This window comes from Crocodylus porosus, unplaced genomic scaffold, assembly GCF_001723895.1.
Source record: "Crocodylus porosus isolate Cpor-Errol unplaced genomic scaffold, CroPor_comp1, whole genome shotgun sequence".
In the NCBI taxonomy this organism is placed as follows: Eukaryota; Metazoa; Chordata; order Crocodylia; family Crocodylidae; genus Crocodylus; species Crocodylus porosus.
The window spans coordinates 200,407,813-200,426,855 of NW_017728906.1; the positions used below are offsets into that span (position 1 = coordinate 200,407,813).

The 19,043-nt window shown below is 53.7% G+C and overlaps 1 protein-coding gene and 1 long non-coding RNA gene across 4 annotated transcripts in view; one reads left to right on the forward strand and one right to left on the reverse strand.

The window, feature by feature from the left end:
- The first annotated feature begins 1,175 nt into the window (after positions 1-1,175).
- On the forward strand, positions 1,176-9,771 carry LOC109306870. The gene is made up of 3 exons (XR_002100130.1): positions 1,176-3,342; positions 5,394-5,531; positions 9,089-9,771. It is a non-coding gene; the product is annotated as an uncharacterized LOC109306870 (long non-coding RNA).
- A 1,537-nt stretch (positions 9,772-11,308) lies between these two features.
- The window catches only part of STIM1 (stromal interaction molecule 1), a 140,145-nt gene continuing 132,410 nt past the window's right edge, over positions 11,309-19,043 (reverse strand). For all 3 annotated transcript variants that reach the window (XM_019530504.1, XM_019530506.1, XM_019530505.1), the window contains one exon: positions 11,309-13,032. In XM_019530504.1, coding sequence (XP_019386049.1) covers positions 12,504-13,032 — 529 coding nt within the window. In that variant the 3' untranslated portion in view covers positions 11,309-12,503. The remainder of the gene's footprint in view (positions 13,033-19,043) is intronic.

A 19,043-nucleotide genomic window follows, 5' to 3' on the forward strand; every position in this document is an offset into this window, starting at 1 on the left:
GAGGGGAGTGGTGAATGGGGGGGCAATTTCCAGGGGGAAGCAAGGGAGTGGGGGGGTTGTCCCAGTGGAGGAGGGGAGGGGTTCATGGTGGGGGAGGGAGACTCCCATGGCACCGGCCTCGCCCCGCTTTGTCCCCATGTGGGGAGCGCAAAGCTTGGCTCCGCCCCTTTGTTCTGCAAGACCCCCTGCTCGATAATCCCCTATAATTTAGGTCTCACCCAGCAGCGACAGCAGAAGAGTTACTGGGGCTATCCTGCTGTGCAAACCCCCACCCCGGGGTGGACGAGGGCTCGGGTCACTTTCGAGTCCATCCGTAAAAACATTTGCGCTGAGCACAGCTGACGCAGGACGATGTTCACCCTCCTGGCCGGGACCCGGTCACCTTCCTTTTGCAAAGCGCCATAAACATGCACAGCCCTAAACACACAGGTAGAAAGTCGTAAAGAAGGATTTTTTCTTGCCAGGTGTGAATGAATCCATCGCTCATTTGATTTTTTTTCTTTCCATTTCCCCAGTAGATGGCACCCAAGGACTCGACAGCGTCCATCCAGCGATTTCCCTCCAAAAAAAAGTAGCGTCATTATTATGTAACTGTTGCTGGTAGCACACAGAGACCACAGAGACGCGTAGGGGCTGAGTGCAGGAAGCACCACACTCCTCTCAGGTGAGAAGTGGTCTTTCTTCTAAAGAGCTTGGTATCAAGACAAAAAGCAGGGGCGGATGCAGCAAACAGAGGCACATGCAACCAAGGAGGTAGCTAACATCGTGCAGTTAGCAGCAGTCGCTGCAATTCAGCTGCCGGAGCATGGTCAAGGCTTTTGTAGATACCGTCACATGGGTGGGTCTAAGAAGAGATTCTGCAGTTGCTCCCAGACAGCTCATAGGCAATGGGGACAATAGACATCTAGTGCAACCCCCTGTTCAAAACAGGACTAGCCCCAGCTACATCATCCCAGGCAATGTGTCAGGGTTTTTTGAGCTTTCCTCACAGGCATTGGGTATCATCTCCAACCCCCTGCTCAAAGTTGGACCACCGCTAAATACATCTTCCCAGCCAAGGCTTTGTCTACCCAGGTGTTAAAAACCTCGAAGGATGGAGATACCTAAGGATATCTACCTCTCTGGGGAGCCTGTTCCAGTACTTCACCACCTTCCTAATGAGAAAGTTTTTCTTCATGTGTAAGCGAATCTTCCCTAGCTTAGGTAGCTTGGGAAAACAGTGCAAAGTGACTCGCTGGCAAATATGACAAATAGAGAGTCAGGGCCGAGGTGGTTGATGAAGGGGAGGCAAGGATTGCCTCAATAGCTCTGGAGGATTAAGTCAGAGATGGGCCGTGAAAGGCCTTAAAATGGTGGACAAGCGGTTGGGACTGATCTCCGGGAGCCAGTGGTAGACAGGGAAGATGCAATGGAAGGAACCAGTCAGAAGCATGCTTTTTACAGCAGTGACTCTATCGCCATTTAAAACTCACAGCAAGCATGCTGTCTTTGGGGTGCAAAGTGGTATGCATGTCAATGCATCCTTTCGGAAGAGCCTGGTGACCAAAAGCCCTCGGTGTGCCTTCAGGTTTGGCAGTTAGGGAAGACCGATGTGGACGCAGCAAACTGCACGGTGGAAGCCAGCTCGGAAATAACTGTTGAAACATGTTTGTGCAGCCTGTCCTCCACCTCTGAGATGTGAGGTAACGCTGCAGCTCTACAGAGGAAGTTCTTGTCTTTGTTGCTTCATTTCTTTCCAAAATCATCGAGCTCTTTTTGATCTTAACTGTTCTGTTCCGAGCATGGTCGCACCTCAGGAGAGAGGCTAGGTTTCCTCTGCCACGGTTTAACCCGTGAGGTGTAAAATAAAACATCCTCATCTGTTACTGTAAAGACCTTCAAAGAAGACTCTGTGAAACACGGTGCAAAGGAGCTGGAAGGGGGAGATCTACCAGCAGAGTGTGGGCTTCAGCTGGCTGAATACTGTGTTCTTTCCTCTGCAAGCTTAGTGCTCACAGCATTGCAACTACCAGCACCTGAAACCCATTCTGGTTCTAAGAAATCCCCATATCATATTGTAAATTAGTGTGCTGTGAGGCCTACAGTCTCACACCAGGCTTCCTGTTAGTTCTCGCACACTAAACAGGAGTGAGTTGGGGACCTTCAAAGATGCTTGTGGTGCTAGTGAGCCAGGGCTTGGTGGTTTTCAGCTGAATCAGAAACCAACCAACACCCTAACAGGCTGCTAAGGGACATGCTGCTGCTAGTACTTTTCTTTTCCCACAAAGACAGGAACAGAGGACCCAACCACTGGTGCACACTAAGCAGCATACACCCCAGAATCCCAGCCAATGTATACCTAGATCTACTTGATCTAGTGTAGGGGGTTGGACTGGATAATCTCTTGAGGACCTTTCTAGCTCTGCATTTTTGTTGTTGTGTTCTGCTTCCTTGATGTCCCTGCTTTATGCTACCCTCCTCTGCTTCCTATCTTATCCTGTTGTATATACTGCTTTTCCTGATCAGGCCGAGCTGCTTTGCAAAAAAGAAATTCCAGATTTCTTGGGCTAGAGAGGAGCAAGGTGGAGATGACTTAAGCCCTGGCACAGGGGAGACGTGGGTTCCCATCCCTGGGTTCTCATACAAACAGTGCTTAGAGGGGACTCAACCACACAGAGATCCCAGTAACGTCTGTGATGGCCAAGAGCTCCTGAACTGACAAAAACACCAAAGCGCATAAAGATAAAGATACGGACCCCATTTTTGTCATACAAAAAATGAAGTCCTTGGAGCAGGGACTGTCCCAGGCCTTTCCCTCTCCAGTGTGAGGGATGAAGAATGGAAGCTATAAGTAACCAGCACTTTGTGAGATCTGGGCAAGAAAGAAATAGAGATGTAGGGTCCAGTATTTTGCCACCTGGTTATTGAGGCCCCGATTCAAGGAAGATTGGGTTCATCTCCCTCCCTGTTCAGCGCAGTGCTTTAGCAGCGCAGTGGGTCTGTTCAGAATGACCTGGTCGCACTGCAGAAATCAGAGCACCTTATCCCTGTGGAAAGTGCATATAAGGCATTATACTCATCTTTGCATCGCTTTGCCCAAGCATAAATGACTTCTCAACGTGTGGGCTGGTACAGGACAATCAGACCCTGACTACTTTTAGGGGTCAGATCCTGCTTGTCTTGATTTTGATCTTGCCTTGATCACTTGAGCAGACCCATGAACCTCAGTGGCACCTACTAGGATTTGGGCCTTGGGTGACCGCAAAACTATCACCATGCAACAGAAGATGCCATAAAATGGAAGTTACCAGAGTCACTAAAGGGTAAGGTCTCTTTCTACTTCCTTTTTCTCCCACAGAACAGGTTTGTGGGGCCAGCTTCCACTTTTCCCCTTGAGTAGGCAGCCTAGATAGCAGGCCCAGCCTAGTGGAGGAGGTTTATTTCTGCAGGAAAGATGGGGGACACGAAAGCAATTCAGATATGGATGGAGCCATCTGCTTAGTGGGAGACTTTGTTATGGGAGGAATAAGATCTCAGTCTCAAGCAAGACTTTTCAGAGAAGTCTGCCTGTATTAGTTTATGTGTTGATCTGTTTATTTTTCTATATCTTTCACCCTCCTAAGCGAAGCTGCTGAGACTAGACCTTGGTAAGATGGGTACTTTCTGCTTGTTGGGACTTAGATGGGTTGTATGAGGATCTAGATACGAACTCCCACAAAATACTTGCAGAGTTCCTGACATGCCAGAGAAATACACACATGCAAGGCAGAGTGGTTGCCTCAGCTAATTAAATGCATGAATTGCTCTGGATTTAGCCAAGCGCCAAGGGGTGGTGTATTTAAATGGCCAAGGGGTGGATTTAAATGGCCAAGGGGTGGTGTACAGCAGGGAGCCTGGAGCTAAAGAAAAATCAGATATGGGTATTCCCTGTGAGATTTGCTGGGGAAGCAGAATAAAGCCAGGACAATGGAGATCTGGCCTCAGCAAGGATTGGGAAGGAGCATGGAGCTCACCAACTTGAATGATTAAATCCCTGTTCAAACCCCAACTTGGTTCCAGCAACAGTGGCTCTCTGATGGTTGTGCGGGGCCTTGTGGAAGATGGTAGTGGTCTCAATTAAGTCCCATCCCTGCCGGTTCTGCTCCCCTCAGTCTTTGCCCTAGGAAATGGAGATGCTTCTGGAACTGCTGTTTGCTGCTGCTTGCTTCCCTTCACTGGGGGACTTTGCAGCTTGGAGTGGACAGAGGGATAAATCATGGTTATTTTTCCCCCAAAACTTCTTTATGTTCTTCATTATCACAGTTTTCTGCCCCTCTCCTCCTCCCACCCCCTTTTTTCCCTTTGGGACATTGCCGCAAACATCCCATCTCATAATGGGTTAGCACAGGCTCCACACCCCATACTGGGGAAGGATGATTTGCAACGGATATTTTTTTAGGTTAATACACCAAATGCCCAGCCTGAGATACTTCTAGGATAAGAGAAGCAGCAGCAGAGTGGGGTCTAATGCAATGCTGGGAGGGATCACAGGTTGAGATCCTGGCACAGGGTTTCAGCCCTCCAACCAAAATGTGCTGCAGGGAGTTTGCTGTGCAAGGCTGCAGTAACCGAGGTCCCATCCTGCTCTGGGTGGAGTGGGCTTGTGTTTCAGAGACACTAGGTGCATCTCCATGTTCATTAATTTGCAGTAGTTACTGCTCATGTAGTTCAGTACTTGCTTAATGAGGTACTAACTAAATGCGCAGTAACTATAGTTACTGCACAGTAATGCTGGTGCAGTTTTTTCATGACACTTACTGCACAGTACCCTAATAACACTACAGTAGCTTATTAGCACAGGTTTTGACCGGCACACTATTGCACAGTGTTATTAGGTTACTGCACAGTAAGCGTCTCGTGTAGACGCACCTACCAAGCACCTGCAAACCTCATGAATATCAGCGGGATCAGCAGTTCTGAGGCTGCAGCCCTCTGCAATGTCGCCAGGAGATAATGTTCTTGTCATGGACCAGAGCAGGCAGGAGATGTCGCTGTTCAAAATAAAAGCAACCAGCAGGTTCATTTTGTGCTGCCTAGTGAGAGCACAAAATTATACCTCAACCAGGCGAACACAAGTCATTTCTGAAAGCTGACAGGATTGAATAGCCATAATTTATCCCCCTGCCTCCTCCAAGCTGCAAAGTCCCCCAGTCCACATTGCAGCCCAGCTTGTTGGCTTGGATGAGGAAGCCCTGTCTGCCCCAGGGCAGTTTGCTCCAGCAGTTAATCCTCCACACTGTTGAGAGCACATTCCTTGTTTCTAATTTGTGCACGACAGACACTTGGGGCTGCCGCATCCGCCCAGAGGGACCAGGACCTCCCTGGCCCTGATTCGGAGAAGTATTATGCTGACGTTTCTTTCAATGTTATTGCAGCAGGAGAGAGGAGAGGCTCTGTGTGTGGGTGCGATCTGACCTATTTTGCAGCGGCCTCTTTTATTTTCCCATCCGCCTCCTAGATCAGAGCAGACCTGCCGCTACACAAGTCCAGCGTATGGACTGCAGGCAGACTGGGTAAGTGTGTACCCTACCATGCATACTTTAGACACAGGCACAAACCAGTGCTCCGCAGCTAGTAGGGTCTGGACTTATTTCATGGGGTAATTTAATATGCATGTTATTTTGACTAACAGAATCAGAAAAGCAGCTAAGCAGAAACATGCTTGGGTTAAAGCAAACTATTAACTAAGGTGCAAATGCAAATCTATGAGACTTGTCTGCTGTTATCCCTGCTTTATGGTTCAGAAACAGGGACCACGTACACTACGCATATATGAGGCCAAATGCTAGGTACATCAAGATACATGTGAGATGGATGTTAGGCACATCAAGAGACTGAACAGCTTCTACATGAGATGTCTGTGTAACATCCTGAAAGTAAAGTGGGAAGACAGAATACCAAACACAGAGGTACTGGAGTGCACAGGACTGACACGCTTAGAAACTGCTATCAAGAAGAGTGGGTCGTGATGGATCAGCCGTATCAGGAGAATGGGAAGAAACCATATCCCCAAGACTATTTTGTGCAGCAAGATTCAAGAGAAAGTGGACTTGCCCTTTGTGGTTGTACCATGACGTACAAAAATGATACGAAGTCTTTCAACATCAACATAGAAAGCTGGGACGATTGTGCAGGATCCCATTTGGTATGGGGGGGAACTTGGGGCACTGGGGGCAGCTCGACAAGCAGCTTTGATCCAGAGGGGGGAAGCAAAGTTTCATAGTTGGTCGGGTTGGAGGGGACCTGAGCAGATCATCTAGTCCGACCCCCTGCCATGGGAGAAAAGAGTACTGGGGTCAAACGACTCCAGCAAAGTGTTCATCCAGCCTCCTCTTAAAGACCCCCAGGGTAGGAGCCAGCACCACTTCTCTCAGAAGTTGGGTCCAGATCCTAGCCGCCCTGACCGCGAAGTTGCGCCTCCTGATGTCTAGTCTGGATCTCCCCTCTGCCAGCTTGTGACCGTTATTTCTAGTCACTCCTGGTAGCACTCGGGGGAACAGGGACATCCCCAATGCCTGCTGGTCCCCCCTGACTAGTTTGTAACAGGACACTAGACCCCCCTCAGCCTTCTCCTGTGGAGGCCGAACGGGCTCAGGTCCCATAGCCTGTCCTCGTAGGGCCTGCCCTGCTGCCCCCTTATCATGTGGGTGGTCCTCCTCTGGCCCCTCTCCATGTTGTCCACAACCCTCCTGAAGTGCAGTGCCCAGAACAGGACAAAGTACTCCAGCTGCAGCTTGTCCAGCAAGGAAGTAAGGAAGAAGAAAGCAGCAAGCTGTAAACTTGGACTCCAAATCAGACAACACCTGGATCCATTAAACTTATGACAAGCTGTTTCTCTCAAATTGGCCTTGCGAAACATCCACAAATGGATTCCATGCACTTGTCACCATGATCCACTGGTTTTTAAGTGTGGAGCCCTGCCTCATTCAGGCCACGCCACGTCTCATCCCATGGAGCACTTTCTGTCTTACATGTATAGACACCTCCTGGCCACCTGAATGGTTCGTTCCACTTTCAGTGTATTAGTAACGCTTCTAGTTTCTTTCGAACTGAAGAAAAATGGGTGCCTTCACATGTGATGATGCCCCTCACCATCTACACTCCTTTTCTTAAAATCCTACATCTGCCCATGTATACAGAGGCTGTGTCAGGATTGTCTGAGCATTCCCTGGGGCAGACAGGAGGGTCTCCCTCCTCCGGACCTTGCGAGGGTGGCCGTGCACGATTTTTCTCTTTTTCTTAGCCACGCACAGGGACACATGCACCACCCTGGACCATTGCTCTGTTTAACAAGATTTCACAGGCAAGCACTCAGAGGCGAGGAAATCCCAAAAGCCTGACTGACTCTGCCACCTACACACTAGGACACAAATTTCAATCTCATGAATATGTGGTGTTTCCCAGCATACAGTACATCCTGTTTTCTACAGCCTCGTGCACCGCAGTGGATAGATCAATGTCCGTTTCCAACCACAGCCTCATGTGGGCCGTGAAGAGATGCCTTTGGTGGACTCGTGCAGGAAAACCCATAAGAGGTTCTCCAGTGCAATCACAATGTCCTGCCTCATACCACTTTCTCAAGGAAATTTCTATTTATGTTAAATACTGATGTAAAGGAGGAGTATGCTATGCAGTGGGCAAACTACAGCTCTGTGCCATAACCTCACTGTGTCACTCTGAGTCACTTGTCTTCTCCCTGCCTTGGTTTTCCCACCTGTAATGTGGAATCTCTAATGGGCTTCAATAGTCAATATCATAGAATCATAGAAAATGAGGGTTGAAGGGAGCTCAGGAGGTCGCATCTAGTCCAACCCCCTGCTCAAAGCAGGACCAGCCCCAACTACATCATCCCAGCCAGGGCTTGGTCTAGCCAGGGCTTAAAAATTGCCAAGGATGGAGAGTCCACCACCTCTCTGGGTAACCTGTTCCAGTGCTTCACCACCCTCCTAGCGAGAAAGTTTTTCTTAATATCCAACCTCAACTTCCTTTGCTGCAACTTGAGCCCATTGCTCCAGAGGTAACATGTCTCTTTTGTTTCACAGCCCTGCAAGCCATCTTCAGCTCTACCTAAAACCTTCACTCAGGTGTGGTCATATTAACTTAGGTGTAAAAATGACTGGCAGCGAAGTATTAGAGGCACTCCAGATGCTCAAGAAGGTTAGATTTTGTTTATGAATCTAAATAAGAGACATGCATTTACTATAACAGCTACAGGACTAATGAGACAAAATCTTTGGACTATTCTGACCATTTTTTTGCCTAGTTTGTTATGGTTTTTAAAACTTGGTAGATCTGGCAAATCAGTGCACATACCAATAGTCAAATTTGTTTTTACTCTGATTAAATTGGGGGTCTTTAAGAGGAGGCTAGACATGCACCTTGCTGGGGGGGTGTGACCCCAGTGCTCTTTCCTGCCCAGGCCAGGGGATTGGACTCGATGATCTGCTATGGGCCCTTCCGACCCAAACATCTATGAATCTATGAATAATATGGCACTAACCCTCTAGCACTTTAGTAAAGCTTCTAGTTTCTCTTTCACTGGAGAATACATGCTGTGCCATATGTGGTGATGATGCACCACACCATCTAGACCCCCCTTTTTAAAATCCTAGATCCACTCATGGTCAGACAAAGCTAGCAGTGGGGAGAGCTTGAAGCTGTGTGAAGGCTTAAGGTTAAGGATCTCCTAGTAGCTGATATAACTCCACTATCAGAGCACCAGAGCAACACATGCTGCCCTTTATGTCTTTATCAGCACAGCCCCCCTGTCAGGGCAGGGACTTGCCAGTATCCCCACTGTAAACTCCCCCCTCTCTACCACACTTCAGCCCTGATCTCCCACCCTGAGCCAGGCACCTGTGAGAGATGGGGGCACTGCTGCCCCAATCTGGAGAATCCCAAAGGATTTAGACACCAAAATATTTGGTTTGCTGAGTGGGTTGGGGGGTTGCCCTGAGCTGCACAGCCCCAAGCATGTTTTCACTCGGGTGCTTCAGTGGGTTTTACTGCTGACTTGGATTTTGCACCTGATGTATAATGAGGGCACCTTGTTTCCTCCCCCCCCCCGCAGGGACTTGACCAAGGCAGCACAAGAAGTCCATGGTGGAGAAGTGCCTGGTGGACTATCCATCCTTTCCAGTAGGATTTGAACCTGCCCCCAATGGCAAAGTGCAATGCTCATCACCACCCTATCAACGAGGGGATGAAGCAGGAGAGAAGGAAGGGGCTGGTACGGGGTCAGAGACCCTCTGTAGGCTCTGAGTTTCTTCCCCATGTTGAACCTGACTCTTTGCAACCCACCAACTCATGTGATATGACTGGAGGGTAATTAACACCCTGAGAGCACTTGCCAAACTGTGGAAATACTCATCAATTAATGAATCCCACAGCTAATTAACCAGCTGGGCTCCTAGCACCTGCTGGAGATCAGAGCTGTTGACAAATCGGCATGCTTCTCAGAGCATGGACCCTGCCTGTAGCCCCCCGGCCTGTTTCAAGGGTTTGCAGATGTGAACCAGGGAAACAGCCTGAAGCTGAACCTCCCTCGCTGCTGCATGCTCAGAAATGGACAGTGTCTCCTTTATGCATTGGAAGCTGTGCCAGGGTGGATTGAAGGTGAGTCCCAGGTGACCAGCTGGGCTGGGTCCAGGCCTCACCTTGCATCCATGCGAGTGAAGGCCGGGCGTCAGTCCTCTCCTGCCAGCCTCGCACCCTTCCCCAGCTTTGGGTGTTGTAAATTCCTCACAGGCAATTCCTTTCGTTCACCCACGGTCTCCACGGGACATGATGCCCCTACATGGTCCCTGGGCAGTGGAGGGGGCACTGATGGGTGACTCCCCCCAGCAGGAAATGCTGCAGGGGTTGCTATCCTGGTGGCTGCTGTCTGGCTTGGTTCCCCAGTGCCCTGAGTGGGTGGGACCATGCTAGTGCTCTCTGGGAGCCTGGGCAAGTACTGTCTACCTCGGCCTCTACTACCCAGTGGGCAGAAAGGAGGCATTCATGCTCTCTTCCTCGTGAGACTTTTCCACCTGGTGTAAGCTGGGATGAGAGGAGGGTTTCCCCCTCCAGCCAGGCAGCTCAGAGCTGCAAGGACAGGGGCACTTGAATCCTCTATCACATCCTGTGGTGCCAGGGGTGAGTGCAGCAGTCCTACAATGTTGAATTCACTGGCTGGCTGGTGACAGGTGGCCCCAGGGCAGTGGCCCAGCATCCGAACGCAAGGGTCAGAGTGCGAGATGTCTCCGCAAGCAGCCGCGATCAGAGACCAAGCTCCGTGCTGGGTTTGGGGAGGTCCCTGGAGGACCTGTGTGTGCCTGTCTCATCTTAAGCTCTGAGCCCATGCACTGAATTCAGGATGCAGGGGTTCATCTGGATAGCTGCTAATTGGGGGTGTGCAGTGCTTAGTGATGGCATTTCCTCCACTTCCTTGTATGCTCCTTGTTCTGTGTTAATCAGTGCAGAACTGATCGTGGTAATTTTCCTGTCCCATGACTAGGGCTGAGTAATAGCTCCGTGTTGTAAAGCACAGTGATGCCCGTGTGCTACTATGAGGATTTCCCAGGCTTCTGGGCTCTGCTGGTTGCTGCTGTCCCCTTGCTGCGACATGTCAGAGGGTTTTTAAGCCTCCCCCCAAGGTGCTGGCTACAGCCCAGGCTGGGCCACCCAGGTAGGGCTGAGCCAGGGCCTGGGAGATGCTGTAGGCAGTGTCCCGAGCTGACAGCACCTCCTTGAAGAGCACAGCACTAGGCCAGGGCAGCCAGCAGGGGCTGTTTGCCTCCCAAAGGGGCCGCAGTCTTGGGGGTCCCATCCACCGCAATCAAGGTGCTTGGTACTCGCCAGCCTCTGCTCCTTCCTATCTCCACCAAGCTGCAGTACCCTGGCATACAGGCCTGGACCCTGGACACAGCTGGCCTCGGTCTCTCCCACTGCTGGGGGACATGGGGTCAAAAGGGCCACGTGGCTTTTCTTTCCCAATACCCGTTGCCCCCCAGGGTGTCCTGTGGGCATAATTAATGCCCCAGCCCAGCACCTGCTCCCCTGGGGTGTCTGCTCTGGAGCCTGGCCCAGCAGCAAGGCCCAAAGAACAAGCCGCAAAGCCTGATGCGGTGCTGGATAGTCCTCAGGATCGCTGCAGCAGCCAGATCTCAGCAGCACTGCAGGCTCCAAACTGGGACCTCAGGGCTGCTCCTTGCCCTGCCGGGCGGTGGTGTCCCCAGTTCAGGGCTGGGGGCAGGAGGGAGCTGTGTGCTGGCTGAGCCTGGTGGGAAGGAGCAAGGGCTAAGACAGCAGGTAAAATCCCCGACATGCTTTATTAGCTTAAAAGTCTCACGGCATGACAAACACCGCCGATGGGGAAGGGGCTGCCGCGGGCGCGCAGAGCTGCCTTGGGGCGAGTCCGCACTGGGTCCTGCATCACAAGGCAGGAGGCTCCCCCAGGCCCTGGGGCCCCCAGCTCCCTTGCTGACTGTGCCCATCCTGTGCCCTGGCATCTCTCTCCCTCCTGTGGGCATGGGCAGTGCAGGCACTTGGTCGAGGTGCCGGTTCCTGGCGCGCACAAAGCAGCGGCTGATGCCTCTTGCTCCGTCCTGCGCGCTGGCCCACGCGCCCCTTTGCAAGGTGCCTCGTGCCCTCGCTGAGCGCGGCCCGGTGTGCTGGGAAGAGCGGGGAGGCCGCTGAAAGGCTTGGGACCAGGGGTGTGGGAGCTAGCAGCCCCCCAGGAATAGCAGCGGGTGCCTGAGCCCTAGAGCAAGGACGGGTTGTCCCCCTGCCTCACTGTTTCCTTCCCATCATTCTAGCAGGGCAGTGCAGCCCAGCTGCCCGGGTGCAAGGCCAGAGGCCTGGGCGGGTGGGAGGGGAAGTTGGCATCTTGCCCCCACGGCCAGCACCGCCACGGCCCCTTTCTCCGCCAGGTAGGCATGGGAGCAGCTGGGAACCAGAGGGGGCTGGCGTGGGCTGACACTCGCCCTGTGCCAGCAGGCTCCTGCTCCTTCCTCAGGCCACGTGGGTGGGGGGCTCTGCAAGGCATCAAGCGTCAGAAGCAGCCGCCGCGAGGGGGCTGAGAGCCCTGTACGCAGGACGCTCCCGCCTCACCACACAGGCCGTCTGGTCTCCCAAGGGGGGCAGGGGCTGGCACGAGTGGCGCGGGTCCCCAAGAGCCCCCTCCGTGCGCACCCGGGGTCTCATGCTGATGCAGAGTCCAGAAAAAGGCAGCTAGGGAAAAAAAGAACCAAAAATATACCACCCCCACCCCCGCTGAGCTGAAGCCCCTGCACCACGAGGCTGCGTGAGGACGGAGCAGCCAGAAGCCATGCACAGAGAAGCGAAGGGCTGGGCCCGCGGAGGGGCTGGCTGGCTTCCCGGCGCCCGGGAAATAAATAGGGTGAAGCCGGTCCTCCCCGCGGGGGCAGCGAGCGGCAGGGCTGTCCCTTGGCGCGGCGCCGGGCCAGGCCATGGCGGGGGTCCACCTCCTCCTCTCCCTCGGCTTCCTACTTCTTGGGCTTCTTGAAGATCTTTAGAGGGAACTTCTTCTTGCCCTGGCTGGAGTCAGTCTCCTCGCCCGTAGAGCCACTGTCATCCTCCCCGGGGCTCTTCTTGGCGGCCAGCTGCGGGATGCGGGTGGTCTTGGCGTTGCCGGGCCGGGAGTCAGAGGTGGGGGACGGGGTGTCGGGCTCGGTGGAGCTGGGGCTGTGGGAGTGGGAAGAATCCGAGTGGCTGTGCTTGCTGCCTGCCGCCTGGCCCATCTCGCCCAGGCTGCAGGACTTCTCCAAGCCGTGGTTCACCGCCATCACCTTGTTCCTCACCCGGGGGCTCTCGGCCAGCCGCTCCGGGGCAAAGGCCTCGGCGTGCCGGCTGCCGCCGTTGGAGGTGGGGCCGCACAGGGCGGCAGCCGCCTCCTCCACGCTCCGGCCCAGCAGGTTGGGCCTGGCCACCAGCAGCTTGGAGGCAGGGCTGCAGACACGCTGGTGGTCGCTCATGTGCGGGATAGAGGGGTCGGACTCGGAGCGAGTGAGGTCTCTGCAGCGGACGGGGGGAGAAGACGACAGCACGTTAGAACCGGGGCCTGGCACCCCCACACGCATGCACGCTCCCATGCACACGGATGCAGCGGCAAGGCCCGGGTGGGCGACGCAGCGGAACGCCCCTGGGGCCGGGGAGTCCGGCACAGCCCAGCTCTGCCATGGGGGTCCCGATGGGCAACCCCCCAGGGCAGACGGCCTGGCCCCACCGGAGGCATTAGCTGCAACCAGGCCAGCTCCCGATGCAGGGACGCGAGCAAGGGGTGACTGGCAGCGTGCCACCCACCAAGGCCTGGAGCCACGAGCTTCTCCGGGAGCTCTTGTTGAGGCTGCACCCTCCTAGCATCAATTTGCCCCCCCCGCCCCCACATGGCGCTCCCGGTGGCCGCGGGGAACTCGGAGCTGGGGGAGCAGGGCCGGGGGCCCGGACTCAGAGCAGAGTTCCACTGCGTTTCCCCGCCTTGCGTCTGCATGCCCGTCCCCCTCCGCCCACAACAGCCCCGTGGCGGATCCCCGCTCGGAGACGGACAGCGTCAGCCGGGCTGCTGCCCCCGGCCCCGCTTGAGGGGCTGGGGGGGACGGCTCCCACTCTATTCCCCCAGCGTTGCAGTTAGAGGGGGGGCCTCCCCACACAAAGCCATGCCCGAAGGGGTACTCGACACACGGCTGCCCTGGGAGCTGCTTGCAAGCCATCTGCCGCTGCACAGGGGTTTGCGCCCTCCCCGATCCACCCGCCTATCGCCTGGTCTTGGCTGAGGGAGGCGGGAAGCACGGAGCAGTCCAGTCCTGCCACTATCCTAAGTCCTTCCAGGAGCCTGGAGAGCCAGATATGGCCTCAGCCCCCACCAGCCCTTGGGGTGGGGTAGGCCTGATTAAGATCGGTACAGCCACGAGGCCCAGCACCCATCCTGCCGCACTAGAAGCAGGGTAAGCAAGTCCTGCCAGACAGCTACCAGGACCCAAGCTGGCCACTTTAAGGCTAGCTCCAGCCCCTCCATACTACTACTGCTACTGTGGAGTTTGCTGCTACGTGCCCATCTTATTGGTACTTTGTAGTAGCTGGAGCCAACAGTCCAGAAGGAGGAAATGAGAGACATGGCGGAAGGAAGGGGAAGAGTGGAAGGATGAGGATGCAGGGGAAGCTGGGGAACTGGCAGCACCTGGAGCCCTTTGAGATGTGCTCTCCTCCTCGGGGACGTGCCGCGCAGGTTGTGCGTGCGCTCTGCGTGCCCGTGGTCCCAGGGTCTGCCCGATAATAATGCTGCTAAGGTGAGGAGGGTTAGAAAGGCCATAGCAGAGCTGGATGCACCCCAAGGTGCACTTTGAGTGAAAACTCCCATTCTCTCCGTGAAGGATAAAAATATCCCAGGGTGTTTCCTGAATAGTTTAATTTTGGGTAAGTCAAAAGGCCAAGGCCCTTCTCAGTCATAAGGGTCAAGGCTTCAAAAAGATTCTCAAGACTCTTGGAAGTACCAGGAGGGATGAAGAGCCAAGCTGAGTCAAGGCATCCCCCAATAAGCCTCCAATTCAGGGCGTTTCCGAAAGAAAACCCATTGCGTTTCTCCTTCACGCTGGTTGGGAATAAGCTACCCGATGGGTGATGCCTGCACTTAAATGCCCTGGGACGCAGCAGGCAAAGCACGACTGCACTGGAGATCAAGGACTGCATTTCGGCTGGGGGGTCGTGGCGAGTGGGATCTGGGATCTCTTAGCTTTGACTTTTGCCGGTTCCCGAATCCCTTTGGTACGTCAGAGTGACCTGGGTCTGACCGGGGTCTTTTCCACGTTCCTCTCTGCCCTTGCAGCCTGCAGCACTGCAGGTGCAAGATGACCTCGGAGAACCTCTGCGCTAGTGAAAGGCTGAAAGGGGGCACCTTGCGGCTGGCAATCACGCGGGCTCGTCAGGGACCTGCAGGTGCATGCTGGCAGCAAAAGGAGGCATCCTTCATGCGGAAAGAGCTGCAAACCAACTCTCCCGATCTCGTGACGGGATCAAGGAATTGGCTGTTCTATAACCCAATATTGCGGATGACGGCGTTTTGCTTTCCGTGGTCCACAATGGGTCTTTATCCACCTGCCCTTGTGGGGCCCAGCAAGGACGAGGAATACAAACTGTTCCTTTTAGTCTGGGAAAGCACAAGTTTGATCCACCCCAGCTGGAAGACAGCACCACTTCCTTCTCATGTAAGCCGTTGCGTGGTGGGGGGCGGCTCTGCAGGGAGGATGGGTCGCGGAACCGGACTGCGGAGCCCGGTGAAATAGTTTTCAGCATCTCTGCCCCTCATCATGTTTTTAATGAAGCTATGAACTGGCAGGTGCTCTCGATATGGAGTAGAGGGATGGGGAGGGTGGGCGGATATAGCAATAAATGAAGAACTGACCTCAAAGGTCCCATCAAAGTGTGTGCTTAGCTGATGCTGGAGGCACCACGAAGCAGGCCCCTTCTCACCTGTCGACATTTTTGTGGTTGTTCACCTAAACATTAGTACCAAAATCACCCGGGAGTATATCTGCATTTAAGGTAAATCTGTAGTGGGCTGGCTTTGGTTATAGATACACATTCCCCAGGGATAAAAAGTGTGGTGTGCATCTTGCAACGTATGGGGGGATTCCTTTGCCTTCTTGCTAGATAATGTGTTGCCATAAAATGGAAGGTCTTCCACCATCACCCATGCCTCCTCTGCAGCGGCCAAATCCCTAAAATACCACTAACATCACGGTGATCACTCTGCAGCCTCCAGCATCATTGCTCGAGCAGCCCTTGTTGCAGACTTGCCTTCACTAATGCAGGCCACAAAGCGGCCCCCACACGCCGCTGGAAGTTTCTTAGCAAACTGTGCTCGTTTGTTACCGTTAACAAAATCAAAGCGCTGCCATTACTGGCTGGTGGCTCGTTAATCAAAAAGCAGTCACACAGAGGTACGTTCTCTCTCAAGTCGCTGACACATTTTGGCTGTATCCGTCCGCTTCTCTCATCAACTGCTGTGACCGCAAGGGAAGTCGGTGCAGAAGGAGCACTGCCTCACCAATGAGAAATGTTTTCTCTCTGCTTTTACCCATCTGCGGAGTAACAGCAGGAGCCTGCCATACAGTGTTGGCTGCCTGTAACGGAGACCTATGGATGGGGAGACGGCTCCAGTTGGCTTTGTGGTGGGAGGAGTGTCTGAGATTTTTTATGAACAGTTTCTCAAGGAATCTGAAGTCTTGGACGTGCCAAAGGTGCTTCCACTTGATCCACTTGTAAATGGGCACTTGGTATCAAAGACGGCCAGACGTGATGGCAATTGGCCGTAGACTGATGCAGGCACGTGCAGATTGGTGCATAAGGTCGGTCACAGCAGACGGGTCAATCGCTGCTGAAATCCATTGTCTCTAGGGTCCAGAGCACATTGTTCCCTTCTGTGCTGGCTACAGGAAATGGTAGGTCTTAAGCACACTAGCCCCATGGGAAGCTATGACTTGATCTGACGGTTTTAAAGCACCACAGGAACAACAGGAAATCTAGCATCACCGTGTCACATGGTGATGAAGTAGAAATGCTCTTTCTGGTTGGTGCTGAAGACAAAGGGATGTGTGGTGCCACGCTGGTGCAAACTGCAGGCCTCACGGACCCAGGGGTGAGCTGACAGGGGCCTGGGGGCCTCGGCTACTGAAATATTGGGCTTGGTATGGACGCCCCTTGCCTCCTCCCAGACACTCGTCCTTTCCCTTCTGAACCTTCCTTCGAGACAAAGCCTTGCAGGAAGGATCTCCGAGAGCGCCTGAAGCTGTCACTGAGGGGTTTCTGGGCCCAGGTTGAGTTGAGTTTGCAGAAGAGCATGAAAATACTGCCCCTGAGGGTGCCCATGTCTTCAAAATGAAGACTAAAGGAGTGGTAGGGAAGGAATTGGGAGAGGAAACTAAAGACAGATGTCTCCCTGGATGCCCCAAAGACACTTAATTATGCTAAATCAGGCTGGAAGAGATGGCAGACAAGCTCTCACCCCTCTGAGCTATGCGACTGGTCCAATTAAAGGGATCCCCAAATGAACCTTGCAACTTGCATGTTCTGTGGACCATCAGGGCTTCACCACAACAGCACGGCTAAATCACACGAGCACCATTAATGAACCCTGCTCACTCCAGCAGAGCTGAAGCAAGCTCTGCTAGCTGCCGGCGTTGGTGCTGCTCCTTAGATCGCGAGTGGTAGAGAAGGGACTGGAGCAAAGGCTGGCTTCGCACTGATTTATAGCCTCCAGCTGGGGCAGAAGGACAAACTGCTCCTTACAAAGCCCCCGTCTGGGGTTTGCTGAGCACGTGCACGTGCACAGCTGTAAGAGGACTTGACACTGGGCACTGCTGCGGTGTTCTACTGCAGCTCCTTGACCAGCCAATTCGTGATGAAATTACCCCAATTAAAGTCAACACACCAATGCATTCAGAAATAAGCACTGACTAACTCGTTTTGGCAACTGGGCTGGTGGCCCGATTTCAGAAAGGCCGAGCAGCCAGCAGTCCCTACCGAGTGACACACATAGGGCTGGGAGGGACCTGGAGAGGGTGTGTAGCTCAATCCCCCTTCACCAAGGCAGGGTGAAGACAGCTAGGCTATTCTCAGCTAGCCAGGCTTGCTTTGGCATGGCAATCCTGAATTTCAAAGGCCTGGAGCAACCAAGAAGCCCGTGGGATGTGTACTTAAGTCCCCCGGGGCTTTCAGAAAATCCCCACTGCCAGGTCACAGGGAGCTGCCAGATGTTCAGCACTTTTGAAGAGCAGGAGACTATCCCAAGTGCCAGAGCAAGGACTCAGGACACTTAGCTCCAGGCACCTACTTTGGGAAACATCAGCCTCCCTGCTATAGTATCTGCTGGGTTTTCTTCAGGTGGCCAAACGTGTTCCCAGCCCGTGAAGGTAAGAGATCGATAGAAGGGGCCAAGCACCAGCTTCGTAGATCGCTGTGCAATCCTATCCAACCCTGCTCTTCCTATGTCACAACTGCGGGCGTCCAGGATGATCGAGGGGATGGACAAGGGGCGTAGGAATGGGTCGGCATGAATGGAGAGAAGCAAACGCCCGAAGAGAAAAGAATGGATAAGAAACCAGCATGGGGAAGGCAGAAGAACGGCAAAGGGGAGAAAAAAGGGGGTGGGTCCTTGTCTGCTGCCGTCTCATCTCCCACATCAGAAAGGACCTGCGCCGAGTCACTCCAGAGCTCTCTATGTTGGTGGAAGGAGCCGATGTGAGGCCATTTCCCTGCCCTTACAGCTAGCGGCTGTAACCATATGACTACGCCCCCGGCCCATGGTACCAGTGAGCTACAGGCTCCCTGACAGCGGAGGTATCCCGGCCATGCTGCTCAGCCATGCTGCTCTCCTCTGCACAGTGTAACGGGGTCCTGAAGAGAGGTAACCCCGTCGTTAATCCCCCAACCCACAAAAACAGCTGTGTGTAGGACCAGATCGGTCGTGGCTCCCTGCAGCTGCCTGCTCTATGGGCTCCTTCTCCACCTCCAGGCTGGCTGCCTCCCTCTCTCCACCTGGCTGAAATCACTGGTGCTATTTGAAAGCAGGCGCTGGGAAGCAGAAACCTCTGTGCACAGAGCATCCGCCCCTGCCCACCCTTCCCCCCAGCAGGCTGTCCAGCCCCGTCATCCACAACTGACACTGAACGACACACACCAGCCTTCGAAATCAGAACAACTCTGACCTTATTTGTGCTGGATCCTCTGAAGCCAATTGCAAAAGAGAAGCAAACAGTGAGGCGTTTATGCAAGTCTGATCTGCTGGCCAGGTGTGGGCCTGGTCTTTCAAGAAGATGCCTGTCAACTGTTCATTGCAAATAGGTTTTAACCCCATGAATGTATTTGGGCAGTGCGTGCAGGACACAGGAGGTGGGGGGTGAAAAAAAAAACACATCTCTAAGTACTTGCCAGTTCTCCAAAGTGACACAAACTTTTCCCCCCTGAGGTCCATCCTGAGGGGGACCGAGGGGGCAATCTGTCGCCCCGACCCCTTAGCCCGGGAAGTCTGC